Source organism: Manacus candei, unplaced genomic scaffold, assembly GCF_025592945.1.
Source record: "Manacus candei isolate 608988 ecotype Guabito, Panama unplaced genomic scaffold, ASM2559294v1 h1tg000009l, whole genome shotgun sequence".
Classification (NCBI taxonomy): domain Eukaryota; kingdom Metazoa; phylum Chordata; class Aves; order Passeriformes; family Pipridae; genus Manacus; species Manacus candei.
Genome location: NW_026138057.1, coordinates 5029234 through 5057018, shown reverse-complemented (window position 1 = coordinate 5057018; position 27785 = coordinate 5029234). Strand labels below are relative to the sequence as shown.

Sequence of the window (27785 nt, the reverse complement as noted above, 5' to 3'; positions counted from 1 at the left end):
TGGAATCTGTGCATTCATCCACTTCTTGGAAATATTCTTTTCTCTTTGGTCAACAGCTGGTAACATTTACAACCCTTTGAAAGTGCTGAATTCTAAAAACCCAAACCTTTGTTTGCTAAATACAATCAATAGGTTTTCCTTTGTGATCTAAGGCTCAAAATCCAGCTATGGGATAGGTAGAAAATGGGTGTAAATCTTCCTTTGAATCACAAAGTTCTCCACCACTCACAGAACAAAAGACTAGAAAATTTGCAGAGCAAAATTTAGGGTTGAATTCATTGAGTTGGACAGATCTGGTGAGTTACATGAAAAATTACATCCAGGGTGAGCACCTCCTGGCTCTTGGAAAAGCTTTTATTATTTAGTACGTGTCATGGATTTTTGCACTATTTGGGAAATGAAATAATTATGAGCCATGAACTGAGGATGGCACATTTTTCTTTCATCACTGATTGCTGATAATTTGCAGCAGTACTTATTACTTTAATTATATTGCCATTTTATGTTTAGATAAGCATAGGAAGGAGGTATTTTTTTTTCCATATGTGAACATTTTTTAAACCTACTACGATCAGGCAACCAAAATGGAAGATCTGATGTTAGACCTACTTAGAATGAAATAATTCTTTATATATAGGCTTTTCTAATATGGGTCTTCACAAACTGTTTTGGAGTGGAAATGTTTAATTTTAGAAATGCTGAACACAGACATTGAATAGGTTGCACATAAACTATTAGCAAGACATCCAGATACTTTTGGGGGAATGAAAATGATTGTTGGCTGTGAACATTTTATTCTTGAACTTGAATTTAATGTTTAGCCAGAGTTGCAGTTGCTTTAGTAGCGAAGAACCATCCTCTAATGAGCTGCCAGGTGTACAAATTGCCTCATGTGGTCTCTTCCTATTTGAATTCTCCTTAGTTGATGACATGTTCCAGGGCCTCAAGAATCCTCATCATACAAATTAAACCACGCTTTGCTTCAGGTGATTCTCAGTCCAAGTGCTGTTTAAATACTTTGCAAGCCCTTCTGATCCTGACTATTCAGTGTTTGCCCTACAGGGACCTTTTTAAGGAAGGTTATACCACCCGAAGTAATCTGTTAGAGAAGACAAGAGTGGTATGATCTGAATTTGGGGCCGTCCCACTTTATGAGAGGAGAAGGGAAATCAAGAAAACTCTTACCATGAGGGTTCCTGCTGTGGCTCCTGTACTTGGGAAATCTCTGGCATAAAGCAGCACAGTGACATGTTGGATTAAGAGTTCTGCAAGACTGTTTGCGCAGCAGGACTGCCCAGCAGCATTTCGAAGGATTTCTAACTGTTACAGTGCTTGTCCCATTTAAAGCCCTAGACTATTTGTTTTCTGCTTAAAAGTGGGATATTCTTGTATTGCAGACCAGAATTCTGCGTAATTTGGATCAGATAATTACATTCAGCTTATTTTGAGATAGTAAAGCTTATGAGTTTACTTGTGAGTTGCTGTACTCCACATTTATTCAGGCTGATCAAACTGCTATAGCAAATATGTAGAATCCTGACTCCTGCTGTCACAAGAAGGAAAAGGTCATTATCTTCATAAACTTTGCACCTTGTCTTCCCTCCTCCTCCAAATCTAGGGAATTGGAAGAAACCATTTTGTGCCTGAGTGGGAAACAGTGGCTGAGAGATCCCTCCTGTACCTCTGCTTTGCATTTTTGTGGAACATCCCTGTTTTAGTGCTAATTTGTCTCATTTTAGCATATTCTGGTGGACAGACTCTTGATGCTGCTTTTTTCCTGTGTCTGTTAAGTGTCTTCAAAGAGCCGAAGTGTGGGACTATGGAGATTCTCTGTCTTTAATGTATATGAAATTAAGAGTACACATTTATATTGTCTGGATTTGAACAGGAATTAAATTTTGTTTGGTTTTTTGGTTGTTGTTTTGTTCTTTTTTTTTTTTTTTTTTTTTTTTTTTTGCTGCTGGCATGAATTTGCTGCCATAAGCAATGAATAATCTGAAGCTACAAAGCATCTGGCATTTTTGAAGACCATTCTTTGCTACCACACAATATACAGGCATTTAAACCATTATGTTTAGGCTACTGAAGAAAAAAAGATGACAGTAGTTGAGCATAGCAAAAAATTAAGAGAGTCACAAAGATGTGAATTCATTCCAGTAAGTGTTTGAGCAGCTGTAGATTTGGTATTTATTCTGAAAGGGTCCATGTGGAGTTCTTTCTATTCTGAATTTTAATTATATGCCCAAATATAGTGTCTCCTGATGTATAAAATAACTATTTTTCCACTTCCTTGAACTGTTTTCCTGATTCTGTTCACATTTCCACCTCGTGACCAGACTTTGTTTGCTCTGGCTTTATATAATGGCAGGATTAGCTGATAGGAGTCTCTCAAAATCTCAGATAGCTCTTCTCTTGCTACATTCATTTTTCAGCTCCTTGCTTTGTTCTTTGCTAGTCTGGAATTAAATCAGGTTTGCTTGTTATGTCTCTCCCAGGCAGGATTTGAATCCATCATATCCATATGTGCTTGGTCCTAGTACTTACCTCATTTCAACTCTAGTTTAACTTGGGGACAAGTGCAGAATTCAATGTGTGTGTTTGGGGACTGTTAGTATTGAAGACATCTGGAAGTCTCTGAGTATTACTAAACTAATGGACTGCCTGGAGCTTTACAGTGCAAAGTGCCTTCAACTGCCTATAAATTATATGAGTATACTGTTAAAGCAGCAGTTGGTACTTTAATGCATCATAACTGCCCTGCTTTAGCAGTTTTTTTACTGAACTAGGTTGTGTAAATTATTCTCTAATCATGTGAACTCTGTTGGTATTCATGTTTTGTAGACATCACATATAAATTACCTTTGATTTCAGAGGCATATGTGCTAATAAGAGGGTCTTCATGGTTGATGGCATCTTTGTGTACATGAAAATAGAGAAAACAGGGTGCTGTGGTAGCATTAAGGGTTGTTTGTGGTCAGAAAAGTTAAGGTTAAATTAATGACATTTGTTGTTTGGAGTTGCATTAATTAAAACGTGCTAATCCTGTCATTGGATACTCCCAAATGCTTCATTTTTGGGTGTTTCAGCGTATCCATTTTCTGTGCCATCCTCGTAAATGTACAGAGATGGGGATTTCTCTGTGGCTGTGCAGGCATCTGTGCTGCTTGGTCAGCTGGGAGACACAAACTGGGAATGCTCTGGCATTGAAGTAGTGTGAAGAAGTTATGCAGAAATATTCACTCGAGTTTGCCAGTAGGGTTGTATGGTTTTTGTTGACTCATGTTTGTGTGAGTCAGAATAAATGCATGTTTGTACAGGCATGACTTGTCTACTGAGTAGTAGAATTTACTTGAGCTTTGCTGGTTTTATTTAGTCACTTTTACTTTTCTAGATGTGCACGTGGCATAGAGAAACACCCACAAACAAGGTTAAATCCCTGTTTAGAAAACTCCTTAAACATGTTGCCATGAAAAAAAAAGGGATGCAAAAATCTCGACATTTTAATTCTGTTTGTTCAAATTCATACAAATACTGGAACATTTCTTACTTTGGGAAAAGATTTGACCTGTATCCTTTTGGTAATGTTCATTCTGCAGCACAGTGGCACAGCAAGGGCTTTCTTTCAGCAGTGGCAGCAGCTGGGTTTGGGAGGCAGTGTCCTGTTTAATTCACCGGGGGGAAAAAGAGCTGAGGAGAGAGAGGGGACTATAAATACTGCCTGGCTGCAGCTCTGCTACTCCCTGAACCAAGTTGCTATTGCTGCAGTGTACACTGCAAAAATGTCACATCTCCTCACTGTGCAGCACTGAATGGTGTGGAAATAGCCAACTGCACCCCTTACCTCTGCTTTCACTTGGACTTACAGTTTGGGGTTTGTAGTTTTACAGTTTGGGGTTTTATAGTTTTACAGATTGGGGTTTTATAGATTAATTTGATAAAGAAAATGTGACTTATGTGACTCTCCTCCTTATCCATCTCCTCCTACTTTAAAATGGCTCTTGAATTTTCTGTTCAACTTCCACTAAATTTTCTATAGGAACGGAAACTTTCGAAGGTGTTACATTTCCACAAAGGTGTTAAAAATGGGAGATTTGGTGTAGGAGAGGCCAACACTGGAGCTCCCAAAAAGGAAAAGCATGTTGCCTGTTGTGTTTGGTGTCTCCTCAGGGATGAGCCTGTGCAGGGCTGTGTTCTCTTGTCCAGCCATTCATGAAAACCACGTCTGGAAGGGAAACCTGTTGCAGTAGGATGTGCAAGTAACCAGGGATTTCATAACGCAGACATTTATTTAGGGATGCATCAGAAGCTCTGAGATAAAGAGAAGCTTCTGCTCCACTGATCCTGAGCTCAAGGAGCTGGAAAAACAGAATCTGGGAGGGGATTGAGTTTTTGTCTACCAGAAGGGAGGACAGTTGCTCACTCTTCCAACGATGGTGTCTTCACTGTGTAACCTCACCCAGCCTCATTAAGAAGCCAGGATTGGCACCATTTTTTTATTTTCTATAAATTTCCAATACACAAACACCCTTATTAAGAGAAATTTTCCCTGGTCTTGGCAAAGAAGAGGTTTTTCAAGTTGATTTTCTTATCCTTAGGATTGGCTCTAGAGAGCACAGTGAGAAAGAAGTTAACATCCAAAATGCAAAATGGGTAATTTCTGTAAATAGGAGAATTTGGCCTCCACAGAGAACAAACTGATGGCATTCTCCTCTCTTCCACAGTGACATGCAAAAATTCCCTGCAATGAATTCCTATCTGTAGCTTTTATTTATGGGGAATTTTTAGTAGCTGAATGCTTAACATTTATGTTGCTGTTGTTAATTTGGTTGTTTACAAACAAAATCCAAAAATATTTGCTGTTGCTCTGGTCATACCTTTAGTAAATCTTAGCAATATTTGTCCTAAACTGACCAAGGTATAAATCTTTCCTAAAGCCAACAAAACCTGGTTTTGGAGTATGTTGAGCTGATGTGTCAGCATTTGAGAGCAATTTTGGCAAGTTTCATCTGTGATTGATATATCCAGTCCCAAGTAATTCCTCCTCTGTCTGGATCCATTTAGAAACTGAAAGCTAGTGCCTGTAAAAGAGATGGTTCAGAAGTGGAAGCAGTTTTTCCCATCCCAAAGATTATGAAACCTGTTAGTTTGATTTATTTTGCTTTACTTTTAATCTGCTGCCTTCTTTCCTTGTATGGATTCTGACTTTTGCCTGGTGAGAAACAGCTGATGAACTTTCTTACCGCCCTTTCTTGTAACCTTAATGATAGTGGAGTTCACATTTACATCTCCCACTCCAAAAATGCAAAACCTACCAAGTTTAATGTCAAATGCAGCTGACATTGGTAAAAAATACAGTAGTTCAGTGTGGGAAATGTCCTTCAATAGCTTTTTTTTTTGTTGCTTCTGTAAGACAGTTGTGCAGAATTATGCAGGTGCTGGAGACAGATTTGCGAGTATTTTCTTCCTATTCCAAACATTCTGAATAGCTATGTTTATTTTTAGTAAAATACATCAAAGTCTAGCTTTACTTAAAATAAAGTGTCTAAAAGAGAGTGCCTGTTAAGACCTCTTATTGTACTTAGAAGTAAAAGATGTAACATGATCTAGTTGTATTTTTCTGTGGAATATTGTACACCAGACTACCCCAAAAAGTAAAAAAAGGTTTGTCAAACTTGCTTTTGCAATGGAAATCTCTGGATTTTCCCTTCCATTTATATCTGTAAAAGGAGGAAATATATAACAGGGAGGAATTTTTTCAGCATGAGCTTCTACCCATCAGTGAAGACATTAAAATTTGAATCAAGTCATGCACTTCAGGGATAGAAGTTATTTGGATGTAGACTATGCCTGCTGATCCAGGAGGTGGACTGGCATGTCTGATGATTTGGGGAATCCCTTTAGAGGCCTGGAAACAGCAGACCCTAATCTCTGGATGTCAGCTGGACTTGGGGAAAAACCAAGCATCTTGCTGCTCAAATTTGGGTTGTTCACCAGCTACACATTTCTGGGATGCTTAGTGTTCTGCCAAGACTTAAATCAAGGAAGATGTCAGTGGGAAACAGCAGAGCATCGTCTTTCACCTTCTGTCAGATCTGGCCTGAAATTATGTCTTTCTTGATAACCCAAAGAGCTTATTTTTGTCTTAGTACTGACTTCATGCTGCCAGAAGCACTCTGGAGTGAGTGAAGTCACATCAGGCTCTGCCCTTGCAAGGCTCTCCATAGTATTTTTGTTACAGCTTGATGAATATGTTGAAAATTTCCAATATTATAAACTTCCTTTCTCTCTCCCATCAAAATCTTCATGCCTGCATTCTTGATTTTAAATAGGGTGGCCATTAGGTTGCTTCATTTCTTTCTCCACGTGTAAATCTTTACATCTTTCTGTGTTTCTACAGGAATCTGAGATGAGGGTGAACTAGATTCTGATGATCATCTTGCTGTCACCTGTAGTGACAGGTAAGTGTACCAAACTAATTTTGTAATGAAATTGTTGAAGTTATTCTGGTCAAGTGGACAAACCTGAAAAACCTACAGCCCAGGAACTTCACCCGTGTGTGGTGCTGCATTCTAAGGGGTGTTTCAATGAAGAGATGGCCAAAAATGCCTGAAAAATCTGCTTGATCCCCAACAAGGAAAATGTTCCTCCTCCTGGTTTCTGGTGTTGGTTGGATCATGAGAATGATCTCAGAGCAGAGGAATTTGCAGCTTAACTGTGGCCTGGAGTGAAGGTGGCTGGCACATCTCGTAAACTCATAACAACTCTCCTGCTCTTCCTCCTCCTCCTCCTCCAGAATGTGCTTTAAATATGAACTAGCAGGTAGACTAATTTATAATATTTCTTGTATTAGACAAGATAAACACTCTTTTTAAAAATTTATTTAAGGGCAGTTTATTAATGGAGTCACTGCAAATTTGCAACTGATATTAAAACTGGATAAAGAATTGCTGGGTTTCTGTACTGTAATACCTTGTACAATTAGGTGAGAACTGATGGACCAGTGAGTCAATGTAGATACACTGTGCTACACCACAATCATATTCCTTTTTATCTTTTGTTTTTACCTTATCTGCTGCAATTTCAGTGTTTTCTATTCAAAAAGGCTTCTAGTCTTCATATTTATTATATTTTTTTTTAATCTTAGCTTTGCTGTGGTTCTTTCAGAACACAATTTAAAAAGTTTTGGTAGTACTCTGGGGACAATTTAGTGCTATTTATGCAAAACAATTTCTTAAAGTGACATTATTTTCTTGGCTTCCAGTTCAATCATTACAAAATAAAGAGAAACATTAAACTCAGAAATCAGAAAACTAGAAGAAAAAGGACACTGATTTGAAATTAGGTTTCCTTTGGTAAAGCTTGATGCTTCTCTATGATCTGCAAACTAAAAAACTCATTTTCTCTGTGATAAGAGAAGCTGAAGGTGCCTTGTCTTGCACTGGCTGCTGCAGTGTTTTGTGTTAATGCACATTATGGGCACAGATCAAAGATTGGATAGTGAGTCTTAACAGTACCAGTACCTTTGGATGAGCACTGGAAGCAAAGAGAAAATAGAGAAACAATGTAAAATGTGTGAGATTTATTGCTGTAAAGTGTGTAGTGACATGAAGTAGTATAATCTGAGAATAGCAGTATAGTCTGAGAAAATGGGAAAAGGGGAAAAATATTAATAAAATATTTGTACCTTAAAGACCAGTACAACAAAAGTTTCTGGTTTATCAGGGCATTTAATAACTGACTGTTTGCTTCAGTGGCAGGGTCACTATCAAAGATAAATACACCAGTCAAAAGACAAAGGTACAGAAACAGGTGTGCAAATTTGGATTTTAAGTATTGTATTTGATATTGTGCTGAGTTGATGGGAATAATTTTTTTTGTTGGCTGAAACGTTTAAGTGAGTTTGCAGTTGTGGTGAGGAGCTTTTCAAGAGTCAGGATGGTCTTCAGTCTATGGTGTGACCAAAATAATCCATCAGTCACTCCCTGATAAGGGATGTACACATTTGAATTGCATACAGAAGTGAGAAAGTGTGGTGAAAGGAATTATATAAAATAATTCTAGAACAGGAAAAAAAAATCTCAAGTAATGAATTCTTAAATTATATACTCAGTGTGGGAAACAGAAAGGCCTCATCAGTGTGTGGCTGAACTACTTTTCAATTAAGTCTGAAGCATAAGGAGCAGCAGTTACTCATAACTACCTTTGATGAGTTATAAACACTGAAACAATGTTTAAAATATAGATGTGATTGTGGAAGGCCTTTGCTTACCTTTTCAGTCTTGTTTTTTAGTTTTTTTGAATGTTACTCTTCCCCATTGACATTCACTGCTGTCCCAGTCACTGCAGACATTCCTGGCTGAGCACGTTGTGAGAGCCAGCAGTGACAGTGGGGTTTGTCACAGGCTGTGAACACTTCTCTGTGCTTTACATGCTGGGAGTGGGTACTGAACTGGTACTTTCATCCCAGGCCTGTGGTTTTCTTAAAAATATTATTATTGTATGTCTTCGCTGCATGGTTTTGAGTCTTTAGGTTAGGTGGTTTTGTTGTGGGGTTTTTCCCCCCCTACCAATACCTATTTAACAGCTTTTATTACACTATACAAAATATTGTGCATAGAATCCTGGAATGGTTTGAGTTGGAAGGGACCTGGGAGACCATCTAATTCCTACTCCCTGCCATTGGCAGGGACACCTAGACTAGGCTGCTCCAAGCCCCATCCAACCTGGACTTTAACACTGCCAGGGATGGGGCAGCCACAGATTCTCTGGGCAACCTGTACCAGGGCCTCACCGCCTGACTAAACAATATCTTTCTAACCTTAATTTCTCTTCTTTAAGTTTAAAACCATTCCTTGTCCTGTCACTATCTGCCCATGTAAGAATTCACTCTCCCTCTTTTATATAAGCTCCTTTTAAGGAGCATGTAAGAAAATTCAACTCTGATATACAGAAATAGTCCCTCTCCATGTGTGACTGGAAAACCATGTGGAGAAGAGCAGTTTAGATTTATTAAGGACTGGGGAAAACTTTTGAGGTGAGGCAGCTAGTGATGGCAAATGTAAAAAAAACCCAAACCAAACATCTGTGATGCAGACTAAATAAATGTGGCAGAACATTAGGCAGACATAAAACCTAATGGCAAATCTCTTTCTAATGCTTGAATTGAACAAAATATGTTTCTAGTTTTATGCTAATGCTGAAAAGAAGGGCTTTTCTCTCTCTGTCTCTGCCTTCCTTGTTCCTGCAAACAGCAAAGTGGAGTGTGGGTTTTGTAAATCTCATTAATGGGTATGTCCTGAAGGATTTGGTTCATATGATGGGCTTAATTATTTCCTTCCCTGCACAGCTGCATCCCAGGGTAAACAGAGCTGCCTGGATGCTGTTCCTCTCTTCTAATGAGGTGCAGGGATACACAGCTCTGACAGCAGGAACAGCAGCGTTGGGAAATGAGCTTTGCATGGGAATTGTTCCGATTTACCAACACACAGAGAAAGATTTGGGCAGCAACTAGGAAGAAGTTAAGCAAACTGAGAGGTGCATCTTATAAGATCACCCCAACCCCCTGTTCTATAGAAGACTAGGAGTCCTTTCAAGCACAGTATTACTGGGCATCACTGCTTTTCATGCTCCCACATGGATGACCTTCCCAAAAGTCTGACTGTCAAATCCTGTATCAGCAGCTGCTTGTTACCTACAGAACATTAAGTAAGAACTTTTACTAAATGCTTTCTCCATGACAGAAACTGATAGTAGTAAGCCTGGAGTTCAAGTGATGATGTTTTTTCTATTAAGAATATTTTAAATCCTGATTCAATCAAGATTTTTTTTTAAATGCTTTTATATTCAGTTTGCGTATCTTGATTAGACTGGGATAATTTCCATGGCTGGAATCTCCGATGTGTGCTGTCATAAAATTATAAATGGTAATGAATTCACTTAATCAGGTCTTACAGAGGTACAATCAACATGAAATCTAGTCAATTAGAAATAAATTTGTTTAAAGTATTTCTGGTTCTCCAACAGCCTCATTTGAGGGCTTGCATTACCCGTGTCTGAACTAGAGACGTACCCAAACAGATAGAAACTACACTTTGGAAAGAAATCACTGTGATATAAATAAATCCAGAACGTCTGGTGATGCTGAAATGTACCTGAATCTCTGTTATAAAATGACTTTTAAGTAGTGAAAGCTTGAAGAGTTTGTTACAAATCTGTATTTTCAAACAATAACATTCTTTCTGGTTTTTGTTTCCCTACTTTTGTGCAGTAGTCACAAACATGTCTCTCATTCTGTTTCCTTCTTGCCTAAGAAGTTTTTATTTCTCAAGCTGTTTACTGAAGATAATTAAACATTGATAGTCAGTGAGGAAATTGTCTCTTTTCATCAGTTTTATTGTCTTGTTCACCTAAATTTTGGCTAGCTAAATTTGGTAATAAAGAGTTTCTTATCTATATAATGAATAGAATCAAAATCTCAAAAGTCAAGAAAATAATTCAGTTCTACAAAAGTGCTGTGCTGCCTGGGTCACCTGGGCAGATCATTAAACCTTTCATCATTCACCTACAAAATCCTAAAGAATGTCCTTAATTGTGCCGTGAGCACAGGTTGGAGTTTAAGTTAAAGTCTAAGATGTGCTTGGGAAATAATGAAGCAAGATGCAGATAAGGTCAGCGGAGTTCCCTTTTATAAAATTTCCTCTGGAAAAAAAAAGTCAGATAACTTTTCTGCAATTGGGGTAAGAGAAACCTGGAGACCATCTGTCATGGGAAGCAGGGATATTTGCTGCACACACACACAGATGGGCTCAGGGATAGTGAGGACACGGCATGTGGCTTTACTTTCACTGCAGTTTGGCTAAACCAAGGGCTGGGCACCTGCCCTAGTTCTCCAGTGTGTGCATCTTCCTGGGTCACCATTTGTTTGTTGCTTCCCTCTTGATTAAGAAAAGAAATTAAGTGTGTGAAGGCCAGGTAGTTCTGCCCTTCTTCCCTCTCTATTAGTGGTCCTGAAGTCAAGACTTAGTCTGGCTCAGCTACTCAGATATTTAAGCTGAAGCTGAACTAGACATTTATTCATCCACGATATTGCCCGGTGTAAAAATAATGGTCACATCTTGACCCGTCTTTGTCCAAGTTTTCCTGATCTGAGGTCCCTGGACCTCATATTAATAATTCAAATGAACCCAAACTGAACAATGAAACTCGTCTCTGCATTTGACAGCTTGGCAATCTCCCATTACAGAGCACTTTGGCACTGGCACAGATTCGCAGACCTGGAGAGTCTCTGTGCTCCCAAATCCCACCCACTAGGCTGCTGAAGATTTTGGGTACGTGGTGTCCTTTACAAATTTCAAGGGGTGCTTCCCCGAGGTTGAAATATAAATGAATTTGTTGAAACTAAACAAGAAAAAAATTCAACATGCACAAGGAGAAGGAGTAATTGATTTTTTTTCAACCAGCTCTCAAAGATAACTGATAGTTTAATAAGAAAAACAATGCATCTATTTGAAGCTTTGCTTTTTTTAACTGACGTATTATTTCTTTGATTAAACTAATGCAAACCATGAGACTATTCTTGGAAACACAGCAAATAAAATGACACAGTAGCCCCCACAGGATCACATCTGAGGAAAATTCAGGTTAAACTTTGTAGCAAACTCTAAATGCTAATCCATATGTGAGGAGAAGAGGGAATCTGCTTCATTTACTCTCAGGACTTGATCTAATCTACATAACAAGACACCAACAGTGCTTCTCTGTTAACGCTTAATTCCATTTGTATTTGAATTATCAGAAAAATGCTTTCTTTACAGATAAAGAGGAAAAAGGTTGATAAGCATAAAATACAAATTAACAAGCAACAAAACTGCTTTGTCCACCAGGGATATGAAACTGAGGTAAATATGTGCAACAAGCTTTGATTTTTTTTTTTAAGCTCCCATTGTAAATCTTTTAAAATTCTCTTATGTCCTTTCTCTTCCAACATACTATAATCTTTTTGATATTTATGTAGTGAAGTGCAAGCAGAGCTGGAAGCAGAAAAGCTAGAAATAAAATTGCTTGGCCTACGTGCTTCTGTTTGGTAAGGAAATTTGATGGGGACCCCAAAATGACCTTTTTATCCATTGTTTATAAATAGATAGTGACTTTTAAAAATTGAGGTGATGTAAGACTTCAGCATTAGATAAAGAACAAGTTATAGCTACTCACATAGTACCATTCTTGTATTAGATAAGTGAAGGTGAATATTTTCTTTCAGTCAGTGTAACAGCTGCATCGGGAGCATATTTGGTCATAGAATGCTTCCAGGGATGGGGCATCCACAGCTGCTCTGGGCAAAATCTAAACATTATATGACAGCTCCAACCCTACTTTGAATTTATGAGTCCAAGAAAATATATCTCAGATTTGAAATGAAGTGAACGTTGGTACATTTCATTAAAAAGTGGTGTTGTTTTTCATCCTTATTTAATTGCTACTTTTTTAGCTTCTTTTGTTTAGCATCTGTTTTTTGTGTTTTAGAATTCTGCATTGGTACATCCTGAATAGAGGTATTTTCAAACTGAAAGTTGTTTTTACAATTTAGTGCATACAATTGCTGTAGGATCCAGTCTCTTATTTAATACTTTTGAAGTGCATTATGGTTTTTCAGTAGATAAAATATAGTGTCCATTGCAAGCAGTATTTAAAGAGTGACTTAGGAGTGCTGTTGGAAAGCAGAAGTTCTAATAAGTGTAAAAACTAGAGGCTATGTTAAAACCAGCTCTAGAAATGAACAGAGCCTGGAAGCTCCCTGCCTTGGGGCTCATGGTGCTGGATTGTAATTCCTTGTCTGGAAGAATGACCTTTAAATAAAGGTCAGGCAGAATTGCACTGGAAACCTTGCAGGGGCTTAAAAGAAACCACTTAAGAACTTATATTGCCACTGGGATTTGGCCTTTACTGTCAACTTCACTAGTTAACATTTATAAATACTTGCTATGTTTTCTGTATTAATATACTTGATTTTTTTTTTAAAAGATTTTTAACCATTTTAACCGACTTTGCTGTGCTAAATCTTTATGCCTGTTTCCCCTTTCTGCCACCAGGTTCTGTTTTCTCGTGTAAAAATCCTACTTCAAGTGTTTTTCACATTGAACTTCAAACATTCAAAAGCTTTTTCTACATCTCCTTCTCTGCCTGTCATCCAGCCTTCCCCATTCATTACAATAAGTTGCTTGTCTCCTATACTCTTTGTATTTCTTCTTCCCTAAAATGTCTCTTTACATCTGCCTGATTGAACTTCAGCCTTTCCATGAAGAGACCATGACCAGCTGAATAGTTTACAAGGAAAATAAATACTAAGTAGAAGAGACAAAGAACAAAGGGGAAATTTAGCATCCAAAGCTAGTTGGAAACCAAAGAAACTTTTAGAAAACCCTCCAGTTTTTACAGAAATAGGCTGTGTGTGCAGATTTTGTATGTGGTAATGGAGAAGTACATATGACAAAAAAAAATAAATTCTTACAGTGTGAGCTTAAACCCCACTTTGATCATATGATGTTGGTATTTAAGACTCTAAATACCAGAAGTTAATGGGGCTTAGCCTCTTCTTGGCAAGCCTATGTTGTGCAAATATACATGAAAAAGGGACAACAAGCTGCCTCAGAAATAAAAGGCAGCTTCAACAATTTATTCACTCAATTTTCTCCTTCTTTTTCCCTAAAAACAAAGAATGTGGTAAAGTCCCACTCTTTTGCAAAACCATTTGTCATTGGTGCTTAAAATCTATGCTGAAACAGGGCAGTAAGAAGAATTTTCTGAACTGGGTGTGAGCAAATGGATATGACCACTGATTTTCAATTCTGATTTCAGATCAGTATTTCACTTTTGAAGTAAGAAACTGAGAAACAGCTTCAGAGACAAGTACAGGAGGAATTTTCCTTGTCATTCTGGTACATGAACACTTATGTCAGCACACATCTTCTAAAATATTTATTTAGGAGTTTTAGTTATTTAACAGAGAGATCAAAAATACATAACCAGACAGTGTAACCAAAGTGAATTTAAGAATTTAAGGACTGCTCTAGGGGTAATAAAACTGTAATTAGGGGGGCTGTTGTCCCTGTCTGGTGGGACTGGGGGAGCTCCAAGTGCCTCATCCCCCCTGAGCTTTTGCTGTGGGCTGGTTATCATTCTTTGCATGTGTCCTGGTTTTCTTCTTGTGGGTATTTTCTTTTAGGTATTACATTTGCCTGGATGAGTTTTGTATCAGCGAATATTTAGGTACTAATAACATATTTCCATGGGGGTTGATCAGATGTCCTATTTATGCAGATTTCTTTCCTGTCACTCAGTCAGTGGTGTCTCAGATTCACTTTTTGCTGGCAAACATTAATCCTGCCTTCGGATAAAGTGGTTCTGCCCTTTTCAAGCCCTGGCTGTTCCCTTCTGACCCTCTGCCATCTTCCTCCTGCTGCTTCTGCAAACATTTGCATAGTGATCCAGAGATGTGATGGACACTGAAACCAACCTCCCAAAACATAAAAAAGCTGGAGTTTTACCTGGGTCAGTGTTTTGTTCTGTGTCGGTGTTTGTGTTAATGCGGAGATTAGAGCAGTCTGGGAACAAGAGTGAAGGGGTCTGGGTGTGAGGGAGGGTGGGTTTGCTTCTTCAGGAGGCAGTGCTGGTTAATGCCAGCTTTAAAGTAGGAGTGCACTCATCAAATTTGAACTCATCAAATTGCAAACTGCCCTTTGGAGTTGGTCTTCAATTCAAATTTTCTGCTGCATGACTTCTTCTGCAGAACTGTGGAGAGGTGTGAAATGCATGGTGTGCTGGGATTGTACCCCCCGTCTTCAATCTGAAATGCTTTTTTGTTTCAGTATTGCTATAATTAGAAAAGGCAATGCTTGATCTTCTCCAGAATTTTAATTTAATAACTTGTTGAGCTGGTTCTTGAGCTGATATATATAATCCTTAGTAAAGCCACAGTTTTAGGAGCTCCTGGCAGGTTCTACACAGACAGAAATCTCTTTCCTGAATAGTTTTTCTTCAGAGTTAATAATTAAGTACCTCTTTCTAGCAGTGACTGTTACTGTAACAGCAAACTTTTCTCACAGTCTGGTTAATGGCCTTACTCAACCTAAACAATGCCGACTCTGTATTCCAGATATTCCCACAGGTAGGTTTTGAACTCGCCTGACAATAGCAGCCTGGAGGGCTTCTCCCTGCAGGCGACAGGGCTGGTATTGTGCAAATGGCTGTTTATATAAAAATAGATTGTTCTTATCATGACTAGGAGCCAGTGACCCTTGAATTTGAAACTTTACTCTGAGACCTGGCCTTGTTGGCCTTGGACAAGGTATTTGATCTGTGTCCCAGCTGTATTTTAAAGAGAAGAGAACTCTTAACTACTCTGATTAGTCCAAATTTCCAATCCTGTGAGACTCTAACCTGTGTTCACATGAAAAAAACCAAAATCTCACAGGTCAAGGAAAGAACTTTATCCCTCTATGTCCTTTATTGTAGTTTCCCTACCAAAATTTAATCTTAGTTTTAGGGCTACATACAATATATGGACTTAACATGGAACAGATCTTTTAGAGCAGCTTTTTGTGTCTGTAGAGATCACTATGTTCCATATTTACCAATGTGAAACTAGACAGGAGGGTTTGTTACTTTGCAGGATCAACAAAATTGCACATAGCCATAATTAAGTTGAAGACTTTAAAACATGATTCTTTGTAGTGGGCGAGTGTTTTGTGTATCTTATAATAGCACGTGGGTTTAATGAAGATCCCCTGTGCAATGTGTGTCCCCATCGATGATAATTTAAACCCTTTCATATCAAGTTTCAGCCCTTTGCTATCAAGTTTATAATAAATTTAGACACACATGTTAATTAAATTAATTTCATGTGATGTTTAACAACTACAAGGCTACAAAAAACACGAGTCTGTCACTGCTCTTGCTTTTTTCCCCTACTGTGTCAGTTTGCGCTCACCAGAGAACACCTTCCAGACAAAGTGAGCTCTGGGAGTTGAAATTCTTGTTAATTCCAGCCTTTTATAACGTTCTTTTAGAATTTTTTTTCTTTTTTAAAGAAAAAGGCAATTTGATGGTCATACCACTTCCCCATGGTTTAGACTGGTTTAAACTCTCCTTAATGGTATGGTGGTAACAAATAGCAGGATAAGAAGTTCCTGGAGAATTTTGTGAAAGACAGAGGAAAAATAAATCTAAAAATAGCATCTGCAAGGGGAAGGCAGCAATCTGAGCTCAGCTTATTTCATCTGGCCTGTGGATCTAAGAAACATAACCTGGCAATAGCAGAGTAAACATCCCAGTGCTCCTGCACAGGTAAAGGGCAAAGTGCTGAGGGAAAAGTACAATAATAAGGGTGAGCATATGGCCATCCTTTCAATCTTTCATCTTCCAGCTGTTTTTCAAGACCCTCCTGTGTCAGAAGTGGTGTTAAAGCAACTGGAACTCATGCTTGCTTTGTTCAAGGGACATGCAGGGGCCAGGGCAGGAAAGCGTCCAGGGCTGGGACACACTCAATGCACAGGACCTGAAAAATGTGGACTGAGGGTGAGAGGTGGAGCAAACACAGTTGGGGTGACAGTTTCCATCGTGAGTTTATTTCCAAGTTAATTTGAAATTTGCTTTTATTCATTTACAGAGAAACGTTTCTGCACTCAGTGCTTTTCTATACCAAAAGCAGCCACTGATGCTGCAAAATACAATCAGGTTAACTATGGGAGGTGTGTGATCTGTTGCTTTTTTAAAGAAAAGGAAAGAAGGCATCCAAGCAATACTTAATCTGTATTTTAGCTATATAGCATCCTTTTGAACCAATGAATTGCCAAGGGATTAGGAACCTGGGATCCTATATTTTCATTGGCTGTACGAGCAGGCAACCTGCCTTTTTCTGAAGTAAAGGTTTGGTTGTGGAAAATTATTTGGAATATCACAGGGAAAAAATTGAAACAGTTTCTGAGTGATAACAACTTCCCTGTGGGAGCTGTGATAATGAACTTCTCTGGTTATGAAATGGTGGTATTTTCCATTTTCATACAGTTTAAGAGCCAAACATAGGTTTAGGGAGACATCATAGAATCACAGAATGTTCTGAGTCAGAAGGGACCCACAAGAATCATCAAGTTCAACTCTCAAGTGCTTGACCTCTGTTCCTGAGCAGGCTCTGCCCTATGTGGGACCTGTACTGGTGTAGTTTGTCCAGTATTGGAATAGTCTTCTTTAAAAACTGTTTTTAAATCATCTGCTTCTCCATAGTGCTGGTGGGGCTCAGGTTCTGTTCTTTTTGCCACTGTGGATACAGGCTTTCATTATCCTTTCTGTGGTTACTTGTGTATTAGTTTACTTTAATGTATATTCCAGAAAACTAGGTGGCTTGTGTCCTGTTGATGAGTCTCCAAGGAGTTCTTTGTCCCACTATTTATTAAACTTGAGGGCTTGATTCCTGGGAGCTAGTCCTTCAGGCAGTGATTTCCCTTTCTTATTGTATAATGAGATATTTCTGAGTAGTATTTGAGTGAAAATCCACTTGCCAAAACCTTTGGAAGTTTTTTCCTTAACTCAACTCTTTATTTGTATGCTTATAATTGCAGTTTACAGCTCTCTGTTGAATTCATTGCCCTGGAATATGTTGCACTCACAAATGGCTTTAGGGAGAAACAAAACATGTGATTGTCTTTATGTCTTTTTGCTCACACTCACTGGCTTCTGATGCCCTTAAACAGTGTTTATTGCCCTGCGATATTTTGGGTTCACATTTTTTAACATTGGTAGATAAATAAAGAAGCCATCAAAATGTTTAGGCTTTTTATTGGCTTAAGGTGCTTTGGAAAGCAACATTAATCTACAGTTCAGTGAAGCAGCAAAAAAAAATGAAATACTCCCTCAAGAGTTTTCTTTTGTAAATAGGGCCTTGCATTAAGCTGCTGTGAACTGGCATGCTTTCAGATTTCTGAATGCACAGTTTTGTCTTCATTAGTAATTATAGCTGAGGGTAATCACACTGGAATTATTCCTCATCAGAAATAACAATAAGGCTTGATGATGTAGGGATGTGATGTGCTTTGGAAGCACTTGCCCTTGACCTCAGGATTCGGACCTGTCCAGCACATGGGCACCTTCAAATCCTGAGAGTGGCACCTTTGATCTCTGGAATCACTGCCTTGGAAATGACCAGGCTCTGACGGGGACTGACTAATCTGGTCCTGATATTTGCTTGGCTCAAACTGAACTGTTAAACACAGTGGTAAAAAACGTTCTCTTAGTCCTTGCTGTTGTTTGGCTTTATTTGCTTTGGGGGATCTGGCTGTGAGATCATTATGGAAAACATATACTTGGATATCTCAGTGCACTCACCTGCTAGATGAGTCTCACCTTGGTCAAGTCAGTTTGCCCTTCTGTGCTTTACTTTTGCTTTAATGTCTCTTTTTAAATGTGAGTTGACAGTGGAATTGGTTGTTTGGGGTTTTTTTTGTTTGTTGGGTTTTTTTTAAATTTATTTATTTTTTCTTTTCACTGGGGTTTTTTTTATTAAAAAGCAGAGAAATTGTCATGGAAGGTTTCTTAAGGAAAAGAATGAAAAACAATGATATGTTTTTCTGACCTCTTAAAAAACTGAAAAAATATATTGGTACCAAGCACTGCAAAGTTCATGATAGTCTTTTAGATTTTTTTTTTCACCCTCAGTATAATTTTTATCCTCATTTTTCTGTAGAATAATAACTTTAATTTCCTGGAGAAGCTTTGAGTTTGTGGGACAAGAAAAATTCTATTGGTGGTGTAGCTGGAAAAACCCAGAAGGAAAATATTCTACCATTCTTACTGTGAGAACTTTGAATGCAAATGTCTTTAGTTTGGACTAAAATTACTTTCATTTCAGCCTAGTCTATATCACAGATTAAAAATGTTTCTAAACTCTGTATTTGAGTGTGTTTAATAGCCAGATTTGGGTAGTGTTGATAGAAAAGGATGTTACGTGAGCCACAAAACACAGAGCAACATCTGCGTCTGCCTTGCTCCCTGTAGTATTTCATATTTTGGTTAATTCCACTGTTAGAAAAAAACTGACTTTTGCTGAAGCCTCACCTGTGCAGTTTCTCAATGTGTACAGGATGATGTTAGTTTAGCACTTATATTAATTTCCTGAAATGTCTTTTCACTGGGAGAAGGAGATTTCAAAGCCAGACCTTGTTCTAAGTACAGTTTACAACAGTGCTAGTTAGGACTGGCTTTCTGGATCCTTTGGGAGATTGGGTGTGCCTGGGAAGAAAGGTCATCTTACTTTTTATGACTCTTTTTTGCTTCTCCTGTCCTTCCTCTTCTGCAGTAAATTGGTAGCCAGATTTATTTCCTTTACATTCTGCCTCCCCACATAATTGACAGACAGAAATAACAGGAGGATAAACCATAAAACTCCCTTGTTAAATGCATGTTATTTCCAAGAAAGCAAAACTTTGTGGTTGGTTAATCTTTAAGACTTTAACTATAACTTATTTTTTTTCCTTTTTCTCCTTTGTATTGGCAGGGTAAAAAACTTGAACATGCCTCGTAGCCCAACATCAAGTGAAGATGAAATGGCACAAAGCTTTTCTGACTATTCTGTGGAATCTGAATCAGACAGTTCCAAAGAAGAAACTATTTATGACACAATTAGAGCAACTGCAGAAAAGCCAAGCAGCAGAATGGAAGACTGTCAGAGCAACACATTAGTGATTCGAATTATAATACCTGACCTGCAGCAAACGGTAAGGCAGATTAAAAAAAATAAAAAAATAAAATTTAATTATTAGCTTTGCTACTTCAATCTGCAGTAGATCTGTTCTCTTTTCTTGTGATTTTTTACGACAGGTAAAATTTATGCTGTGTTTTCTTTTAATCTCTACACTTTGTACCCCAGTGGTTTATCTGACTGATTGCCTGACCCATCCCCTCCAAGGGAGTGGATTTAGTATGTTAACTTGATGAAAGCTGTGATCATAAAGCAAAAAAATATGTCTGTCCTGCATTTGGGTAGAAGAAGAGAATTAGGAATCTCATCAGAAGAGGAAGATTGAATTCAGAAATCACATGTTATCTCTGTGAAAGCCTCATACATGTATAACCCCACTGGATTCTCTCTTCTCATGAGATTGTGATTGACACTCGACTGGGGTGTAGCAAGAGGTCATAAAATTCTCTCTCTCTTTACCGTATTTTTTGTCTTTCTCTGCCACCCTCCCATAAAAGGACATCCTTGTTGGATAGCTGGTGGCTTTTAGAGCTTAAAGATGAGGAGAAGCACAAATAAATCTTTCTTTCCTCCTTTGCTGCTGTGCCTTTATTACACGGTTTTGTTTCTCAGACTTCCACCCAGAGAAATCAACATCCTCAGCGTGGAGGAAGAACAAAGGGTGGCATCAAGCTGTTCCACAGTTTTCACAATGCCATGAAGTTGTTATTTTATTCTCTCCCACCTCCTCACTGCTTATACTGGAAACATCAGAGAGAATAAAATGACCCTTTCCAGATTTTCACAGAGGAGTCATTTGTGAGTTAACCTGTGGAACTATGGGTGTAGGGATGAAATTGGGGACTTTTTAACTAAATATTTAATCTCTCACATAGTACAAAAAGAAGTGAAAAGACTTTTCATTTGTTTAATAATGTCTGATTAATCGAGTAAAAGAGAATAAAAAATGTTTTTTTAATTAAAAAAAGTATCTTGAATGTTCCTTAAGTATTAGAAATCTACAGCCCAAATTCCTCTCAAGGAACTATTAAGTCATGTTTCTTTTGTGGTTGAATGTGTAAAATTCGAGGCCTGGAATGTTAGGAGAATAAAGGTGGAAAAGTTTGTTGTTGTAACTTTACAATCACTGTCCTCCACAAGTGCCATGATAGGAATAACAGTATCATACTCAAAAAGGTCTTGGGAGTTACTTACTGATTCTGTCTGGAACCATAACTTGTCCAAGTTTGTGATTAATTGTCTGAATTACCCTGGTAGACATCAGACTTTTTTAATTTCAAAGATGATTATAAAAACACATTCATTTTGTGGATGTGTGCCCCATACATCACTCTGTGCTGACATTTAAGATCTACATCACACTGTGCTGCCATTGAAGATCTATCTCAGATGAAATTATTCCTTTCTTTTTAATTAAGTTCATTTTTGGAGTGATAGAGATGGCCTGTCTGCAGGCTGACAGGGGAAGAACTGTTTTGACAACGTGCCCTCAGGTGTGGTTGGAGCTTTCTTTTTAAAGCCCAACCTACAGTGCTCAAGAGAAATCAGTATTGGAGCTGGGGGAATTATCTCTTTGATTCTTGCACTTAAAAAATATCTTTTAGATGGGGATTGTGGTTGGAATTGCAGTACCATCCATGAGTTTATGTGGTATGAGGTTAAACTCTATGAAGAGGAAGGGGTGAGGGGCCTGCTGTGAGCCACACATGGAATTTTGATTAAATTCTGGCTGCAGCAGCCATCACCTTGGGTCTTTCATTTCAGTATTGATTGAAATACTGAAATCCACTGTTGTACATCTTAAATCTAAATGAATTTTGCCAGTAGTGAAGTCCTCAACCAGGATAAGCTCTAACTGGACATGATTAGGATTTTATAGATGATTTTACCAGCTTGCTCTATCTGTGACCGTGTCAGTGCTCAATGAATTGATCCACTAGAATGGAAATATTAGCTTTTCTTTCTAGGTTTACTCTGATGTTAAAAATCAGAGAGATTAGCTTCCTGAAGCCCTCTTATTTCATTACTCTGTGTTTTAGAGTTATTTTATAGTTATTTAGAGTTATATTATAGAGCTAGTTATTGACACTATTGAGACTCTTTTTTTAATTAATTTTTTGCAGGAAATGAAATAAACCAAAAAGCATTTTTGATTTTGTGTTTCATTTGTTCCTTTTTATTGCTTTACTTTTTTTATTTTTTTTTCCTTTTCAATAGGCTCTTAATGAAAAGTACCTGGGTTGCTTTAAACAAACAGTTCTATAGCAGATGATCTATTTCTGATTTAATTTATTAGATCTTTGTACAGAGAAGTGAAACCTGGATTCAGCTTAGGAAACTGGTGGCTTAAATGTGGGGTAGCAAACTGTGGAGAATATTATAGTTTATGAACTGTTTTATAACTACAAGCCAGAGCCAACATACACCCCATTTCCTGTATCATTACAATTAATTTAACATACAAGGTGTTTAAAATTAGTCTGTTTAATCAAAGAAGCCTGAAATGACATGATTTAGTTTTATACTTTTTTAGTTCTTTAGTAAGTGTTATCCTATATTTGTTAAAAAGAAAACAAATTGAAGGTTTTTAAATAAAATTCAGTCCCCTGGGGAGCTATCACTAGGATCCCCTTAGCCAAAATCACTATGAATAAAGTTTGCTCATCTGCAGTGGCTGTGGTATAAATTGCCTTTATTTCATTGCAGGTGTGAGATAAGCATCAAACACCACAAATAGGATGCACTGCTATAGAAAACTTTATACATTATCACCCATTGTAGCAAATCTGTCTTGCTGCCCTTTTAGTCTCAATTGAAACTTTTAAAGATCATGTAAACCTTGACGAGTTCATACAAAGCCCTTAAGAACACTTAGTTTTCAGTTCTTTTTTGTCCCCTTTTCAGTTCAGGTGATAATTCAATTTATTGAAACAATGCTTTGTAGAAAGAATAATTTCTTATTACTTCTGTGCATCATCTGCATTCAAGTGTCACCCCTAGCACAGGAAGGAGTGCTAGGAGAATATTTAAATGAGCCACTGAAAGATTTCCTGAGCTCAGTGAAATTACTGAGGGAATGGAGAGCATAGAAAACCCTCTACATCCACAAATACATTGATAGAAGAGTGGGGCAAAAAGCTGTATTATTTGGCATTTAATTTCCTGATTTAATAAACTAGGAGGCTCAGCAGGTGTGATTTATTTTGACCAGAAGCTTGTTTGCATCCAGCTCAGAGGGCTCAGGCTTGACATGACCCCAAACACCTGCTATGGAGATGGAAATGCCAGGTACTGAGAGTAGTTCCTTCCCTCTTTGCAGTATTCAGTTGTGTTTGCCCTTAAGGTGGAGATGCTTCATTCCCAGGGCAGCCCAGTTCAGTGTCACACTGCCAGGGCATGGATTGGTGGCAGGTTGGAATCCTTCCTCCCTGTAAGCAAAACTGGCAGTCAACAGCCCCCAGTCTCCTACCTTGTGCCTAAATCTATTGTGCCTGAAGGCAATTGTGCTTTTGCCTGGTGTCAGTCATCTTTTGGACATTGAAAATTTGGTGAAGTGATGTGTTTGTGCTTTCCTCTCTGATGCCTGGCATAACTTCCCCTTCCCTGGACCTTTTTGGTCAGAATCCCAGCTAAGTCATCTTGTATCCATTTCTTTTTTCAGCCTATGTAGGAACATATCAAAAGTGATTCTGCCTATAAGTGGAATGAATCTGGCTCTCCTCCAGTAACTGTTGTCAAGAAAATCTCCTTTGCATGCATGATATTCTGTCAGGGATGATGTTCTGTGGCTAAAATTGCTTTTTTTCACAGATATGGAGATCAGTTCTTTCAACCAGTTGTTCTAAGGAATGTTTTCATCATTTCATATAAAAATTTCAATATTTTATTATTAACAAACATGGTTGTTCCACTCTTTTGTTTTACCCTATATTTATGTTCTCCCTTTGGGTAATGTTTTAAGTTAAAATGCTCAGAATCATATTTTATTAAATTCTGATGCTGAGATGGGATTAGGTCTTCTGAAGACTTCTTTCAGGTGGTTTCTGCCCATCTGTTTTACTGCTCTACTGCAGTAATGAGAATTTATTGACTCCAAAATGTTTTTTGGTAAGTGGCAGATTGGTAAAGCAATAACATAGCCTGTAGATACTTCTTGGTGTTCTATTTCTGCATTGCTTTTTATCCTTTTGCATCCTTTCTCCCTTCCTCCCCCCCAGTACTCACTAGGTTTTGTTTGGTTTTGGTTTTTGCTTTGTTTTGGTTTTTTTTTAGGATTAAGATTCTTTTCCTTTAGTGTTTTTCTTTTTTCACTGAAACTCACATTTAGTTTGTGCAATTTTTACCTCACAAAGGCAATTGTCACAATTGCAGCTTAAGTCCTTGTCTCAGTTAAATGAGATTGAAGTGTTTTGCTAAAGAGGATGAGTTATGAGGAAGACCAAGCTCCTCCCTCTAAGCAAGTGGAAATCCAAAATTAAGAGACTCCGATTGAGGAAGTATGGAGAAAGAAAAAAAACCCAACAGCCCCTTATTAAAGGCTATATATGTACTGGCAGATCAAGAAAAGAACACAAAACCAGCTAAGCACTACTCCTGTACCCAGCAGTCCCCCCCAAAGGAAACAGTTCAGCACTTTCTGCCTTTGGGCGCCATTCTCAGCACGGCCAGCAGGGGGCGCCGTTGGATGGCGGGGGGAGCAGAGCCTGCAGTGCTCGGGGTTGGCCAGCAGGGGGCGCTGTCGGGCTCTGGCAGCCGCCGCGCGAGGCCCCGGGAGCGGGAGAGGCCGAGGACGGAGATTTCCCCCACCCGGGACGGGGAGAAAAGGGGCTCTTCCCACACTCCTGCTCTTGGCATCTGGCTCCGGCCGGGACTCCCCTCCCGGCACAACAGGCACAAGCTGCTGCCAGCATGGGAGCGGAGGAGGGAAGGGGCGGCCTCCTCCCCCAAAGGTTCCTTCGCAGAAGGATCAAGCCTCTTCGATGACATTCAAGCAAGTCCAGGCTGGGGGAAGAACAGGACGCAGGAAAATGGAGGTGAACCAGGGCCAGAAGCAGCCAGATGACCCAACCAGAACCAAAATTAACTTCAGAACCAACCCCCCCCCACACACACACCCTCCCTGAGTCGCGGCAAAAGTGAAATGTTTCCCGAGGAGAGAGAAAAAAAAAAACCCTCATCACCCACTGCTCCACCAGTCTTCTGAGGGCCATCAGCTTGGAATGTGGGTCTGCTGGGTAGTTCTTTTGTGTGCGTGAATCACCCTAACCAAAGCACCCTCCCCCTACCTCGTTCAATGTCTTTCTTTCACAGTGATGCAGGGGAAAGAAAAATTCACCGCTTGGTTTTTAGAACAAGTAAACCTATGACAATCCCATTTTTACTTAGGATGCCTCCATTTTTACTTGTTTCCAGTATCTTTAGCACTCCACTGCCTCAAATTTATGCCAGGTTTTCCCTTGCAACTTTCCACAAATATTCCTCTGTGTCCCATTTCGTGTCTGACTGTCCATTGCTGCTTTCTATTTACAGCTGATATTCCTTCTTTTTATCTTGAGTTTGATAATGGAAACACTGTGGATGCTGCTGACATCTGTTCCCTTGCCCTTGATCTGGACAGGTGATCTGACTTGCCAGCTGATGACAGTGTGGCCAAACTGCTTTTTTTTGACCTTTCCTCTCATGAATTCTGTGTTTCTTGAGGGCATTTTGATGAAGGAAAGCAGTGTTTCTGAGAATTAAGTTGAACACTGAGCACAAATCAAAATGAGTGACTTGCCTTTTTTTTTTTTAATTTTCCTGATGCCAAACTCTCATTTGCCTTTTCCACTGTCTGGTTGTCACATCTTTAATATCAACATTTTCTATTGAGAGGAATAACTTGTATTTTGATATTCTGGCAATCACATTTTGGAGGCAGCTGTACAAACCATTTGTCATGTTCCTCTGTCACAGCACAGCTCTGTGTGATTGACAACTTCATGAGGCTGATGAGAGAGATGTGTTGGTTGATAGATTTTTTAAATGGATAAATGTTATTCTTCAGAGATTCTGTATCATGAACGTTATTCCCATTGAATTAATATCTCCTCTTTAGCTGGGGTGGATAAGTTGTATTTTTCCCCTCCTTCCAGCCCTTCTGTTGTGCTCAGTGACTTACTCTCACCCCTGTGCAGGAATAGGAGATTATAATTGACCACATCTCTCCTGATTAAAAGAGCTTCATATCAATAACCCAGCTCTTGCATTTCAGCAACCAGTGCTGACGTGCTGTTGTGCTGCTAGACTTGGGTTTTGAGTGGCCTAGTGTGGTTTTGACAGTAGTTTTGATCCACTCAGGGCTTCTTTTTTGGTTCTTATTTGAAAGAACTGTTGCAATTTTTGCAGGAAATGGAGCTGACAAAGCATCACACTCCCTCTGGCCTTGGGATGCAACAAAAAGAATGGAATAAATAGACCCCACATCTGTCAATGCAAAGCATCTTTATGTTTCATTGTAGTTCTTATGTGTTTCTGTTGTTCTTTATCATTAAACTATCCCTATTTTTTGATTTTTTTTTTTAAGTTGTTGAAGATTAGAAAAAGTTGACCAGCTTTTCTGACTCAGCTGCTGTTTCATTTCCTTGTGGTCACCATGCCATGTACATCTAATAAATTCTTACTTATTTAATAACTAAAGCAATCTGTGTGTAGATTCTGCTGGCTTCATTGGAAGCATAAATAATCACTTTTCTCATTAGTTCCACTTACCTAAATCTGAGACATTTTGGTAGCAAAGCTATTTGGTTATTGATTTGATTTTTACATCATTGATCTCAATTCATTATAAATTACTAATATGATCAATATTTATTACAGTTAATGCATTTTTGTTTCTTGTGAATTACTAAAAGAGCAAGGGCTGTTAGTATATTGTAAAATTACTAGTTTCAAAGACTTACTTTCCATTGAAATCTATTCTGAAGAAATTAGAAATTATTTATAATTTTGCCAGTTTAGCAGATATTTGGAGATTAGAAATACACACCATTATCTGCAGTGTTATCAAGGACAGATAGAACACAAGTATAGACTGAACAAAATTGAACATGTTGAATTCTCAAGGTGCATTGAAACCCAGCAGACTTAAAGTGTGGGCAGAAGTTACTGTTTTGTATTTTTAAAATCAAAAGAGTGTCATACAAGTCCAAAATTAGTTTGTTTCATGCAAGAAATACTTTCCTGGGCAAAAAAACCCCAAACTTGTAATTTCAAAATTATCTTTGTCTCTTCCTATTTGAATAACATTTCTTATACTCTTTCAGAACGTGTGGATAATGTGTGGATAATAGAAGTTAAGTTCATAACATACCTTGTAACTGATAATTTTGAGAGTTGCTGAAAACTGCTGATGTTTGAGCCTGAACTTTGTATTGAAGTTTGAATCCATGTAAGAGTCACGGCGAAAGTGTGGTTCAGAAGGAACACAGGGATTTGAAATGGGATAAGTTGGTATTGTGACTAATGGGATGTTTGGGAATGAAAATACTGTTTATAATCAATTTTCTGTTTCCCTCTCTCCTTCCCTTCAACATCTAAAACCCCCAACTTTTCACAAAACACTTTGAAATACAAAATATTTGAGGGGAATGAAAACTGTCTCCTATCCAGCTTTATTTGTGACAAAATCTAATATCTCATGTGCTTACATTTGCTCTGATGAATATATAAAAAACCCTAGTTGACTGTAGTGTTTGCTCAGTTAAAAACAGTTGTAAATTGAAAGTCCTTCATGTCCTGGTTGTATTTTTTACTGCTGAAAATTTTTGCCACATACTATTGCAGCAGCCAAGAAGACACTGTGAACATAGAAAATATTGGGATTTCTGCCTTTGAATTTGCTCCTCGAATTTCCGAATTGATTTATTCAAATGAATTTATTATGTGATTTGTGCCTATGTGGTCAGAGATCATTTTCAACTGCGTGCAGAACTCTGCCAAGGATAAACATGTTTAATTGTAAATGACAGACTAACATTTTCTTATGGATGGCCTCAGGACT

General features: G+C 38.3%; 1 protein-coding gene across 2 annotated transcripts in view; it reads left to right on the top strand.

Moving 5' to 3' along the window:
* Positions 1-27785, top strand: part of SHANK2 (SH3 and multiple ankyrin repeat domains 2) — a 339413-nt gene that overhangs the window by 18204 nt on the left and 293424 nt on the right. Inside the window, exons 3-4 of one of the 2 annotated variants that reach the window (XM_051776895.1) lie at positions 6398-6458; positions 19544-19763. In XM_051776895.1, the coding sequence (XP_051632855.1) occupies positions 19560-19763 (204 nt within the window). In that variant the 5' untranslated portion in view covers positions 6398-6458; positions 19544-19559. Of the gene's footprint in view, positions 1-6397; positions 6459-19543; positions 19764-27785 lie in introns of those variants that run through there. The other variant, XM_051776897.1, reaches the window with a different exon arrangement.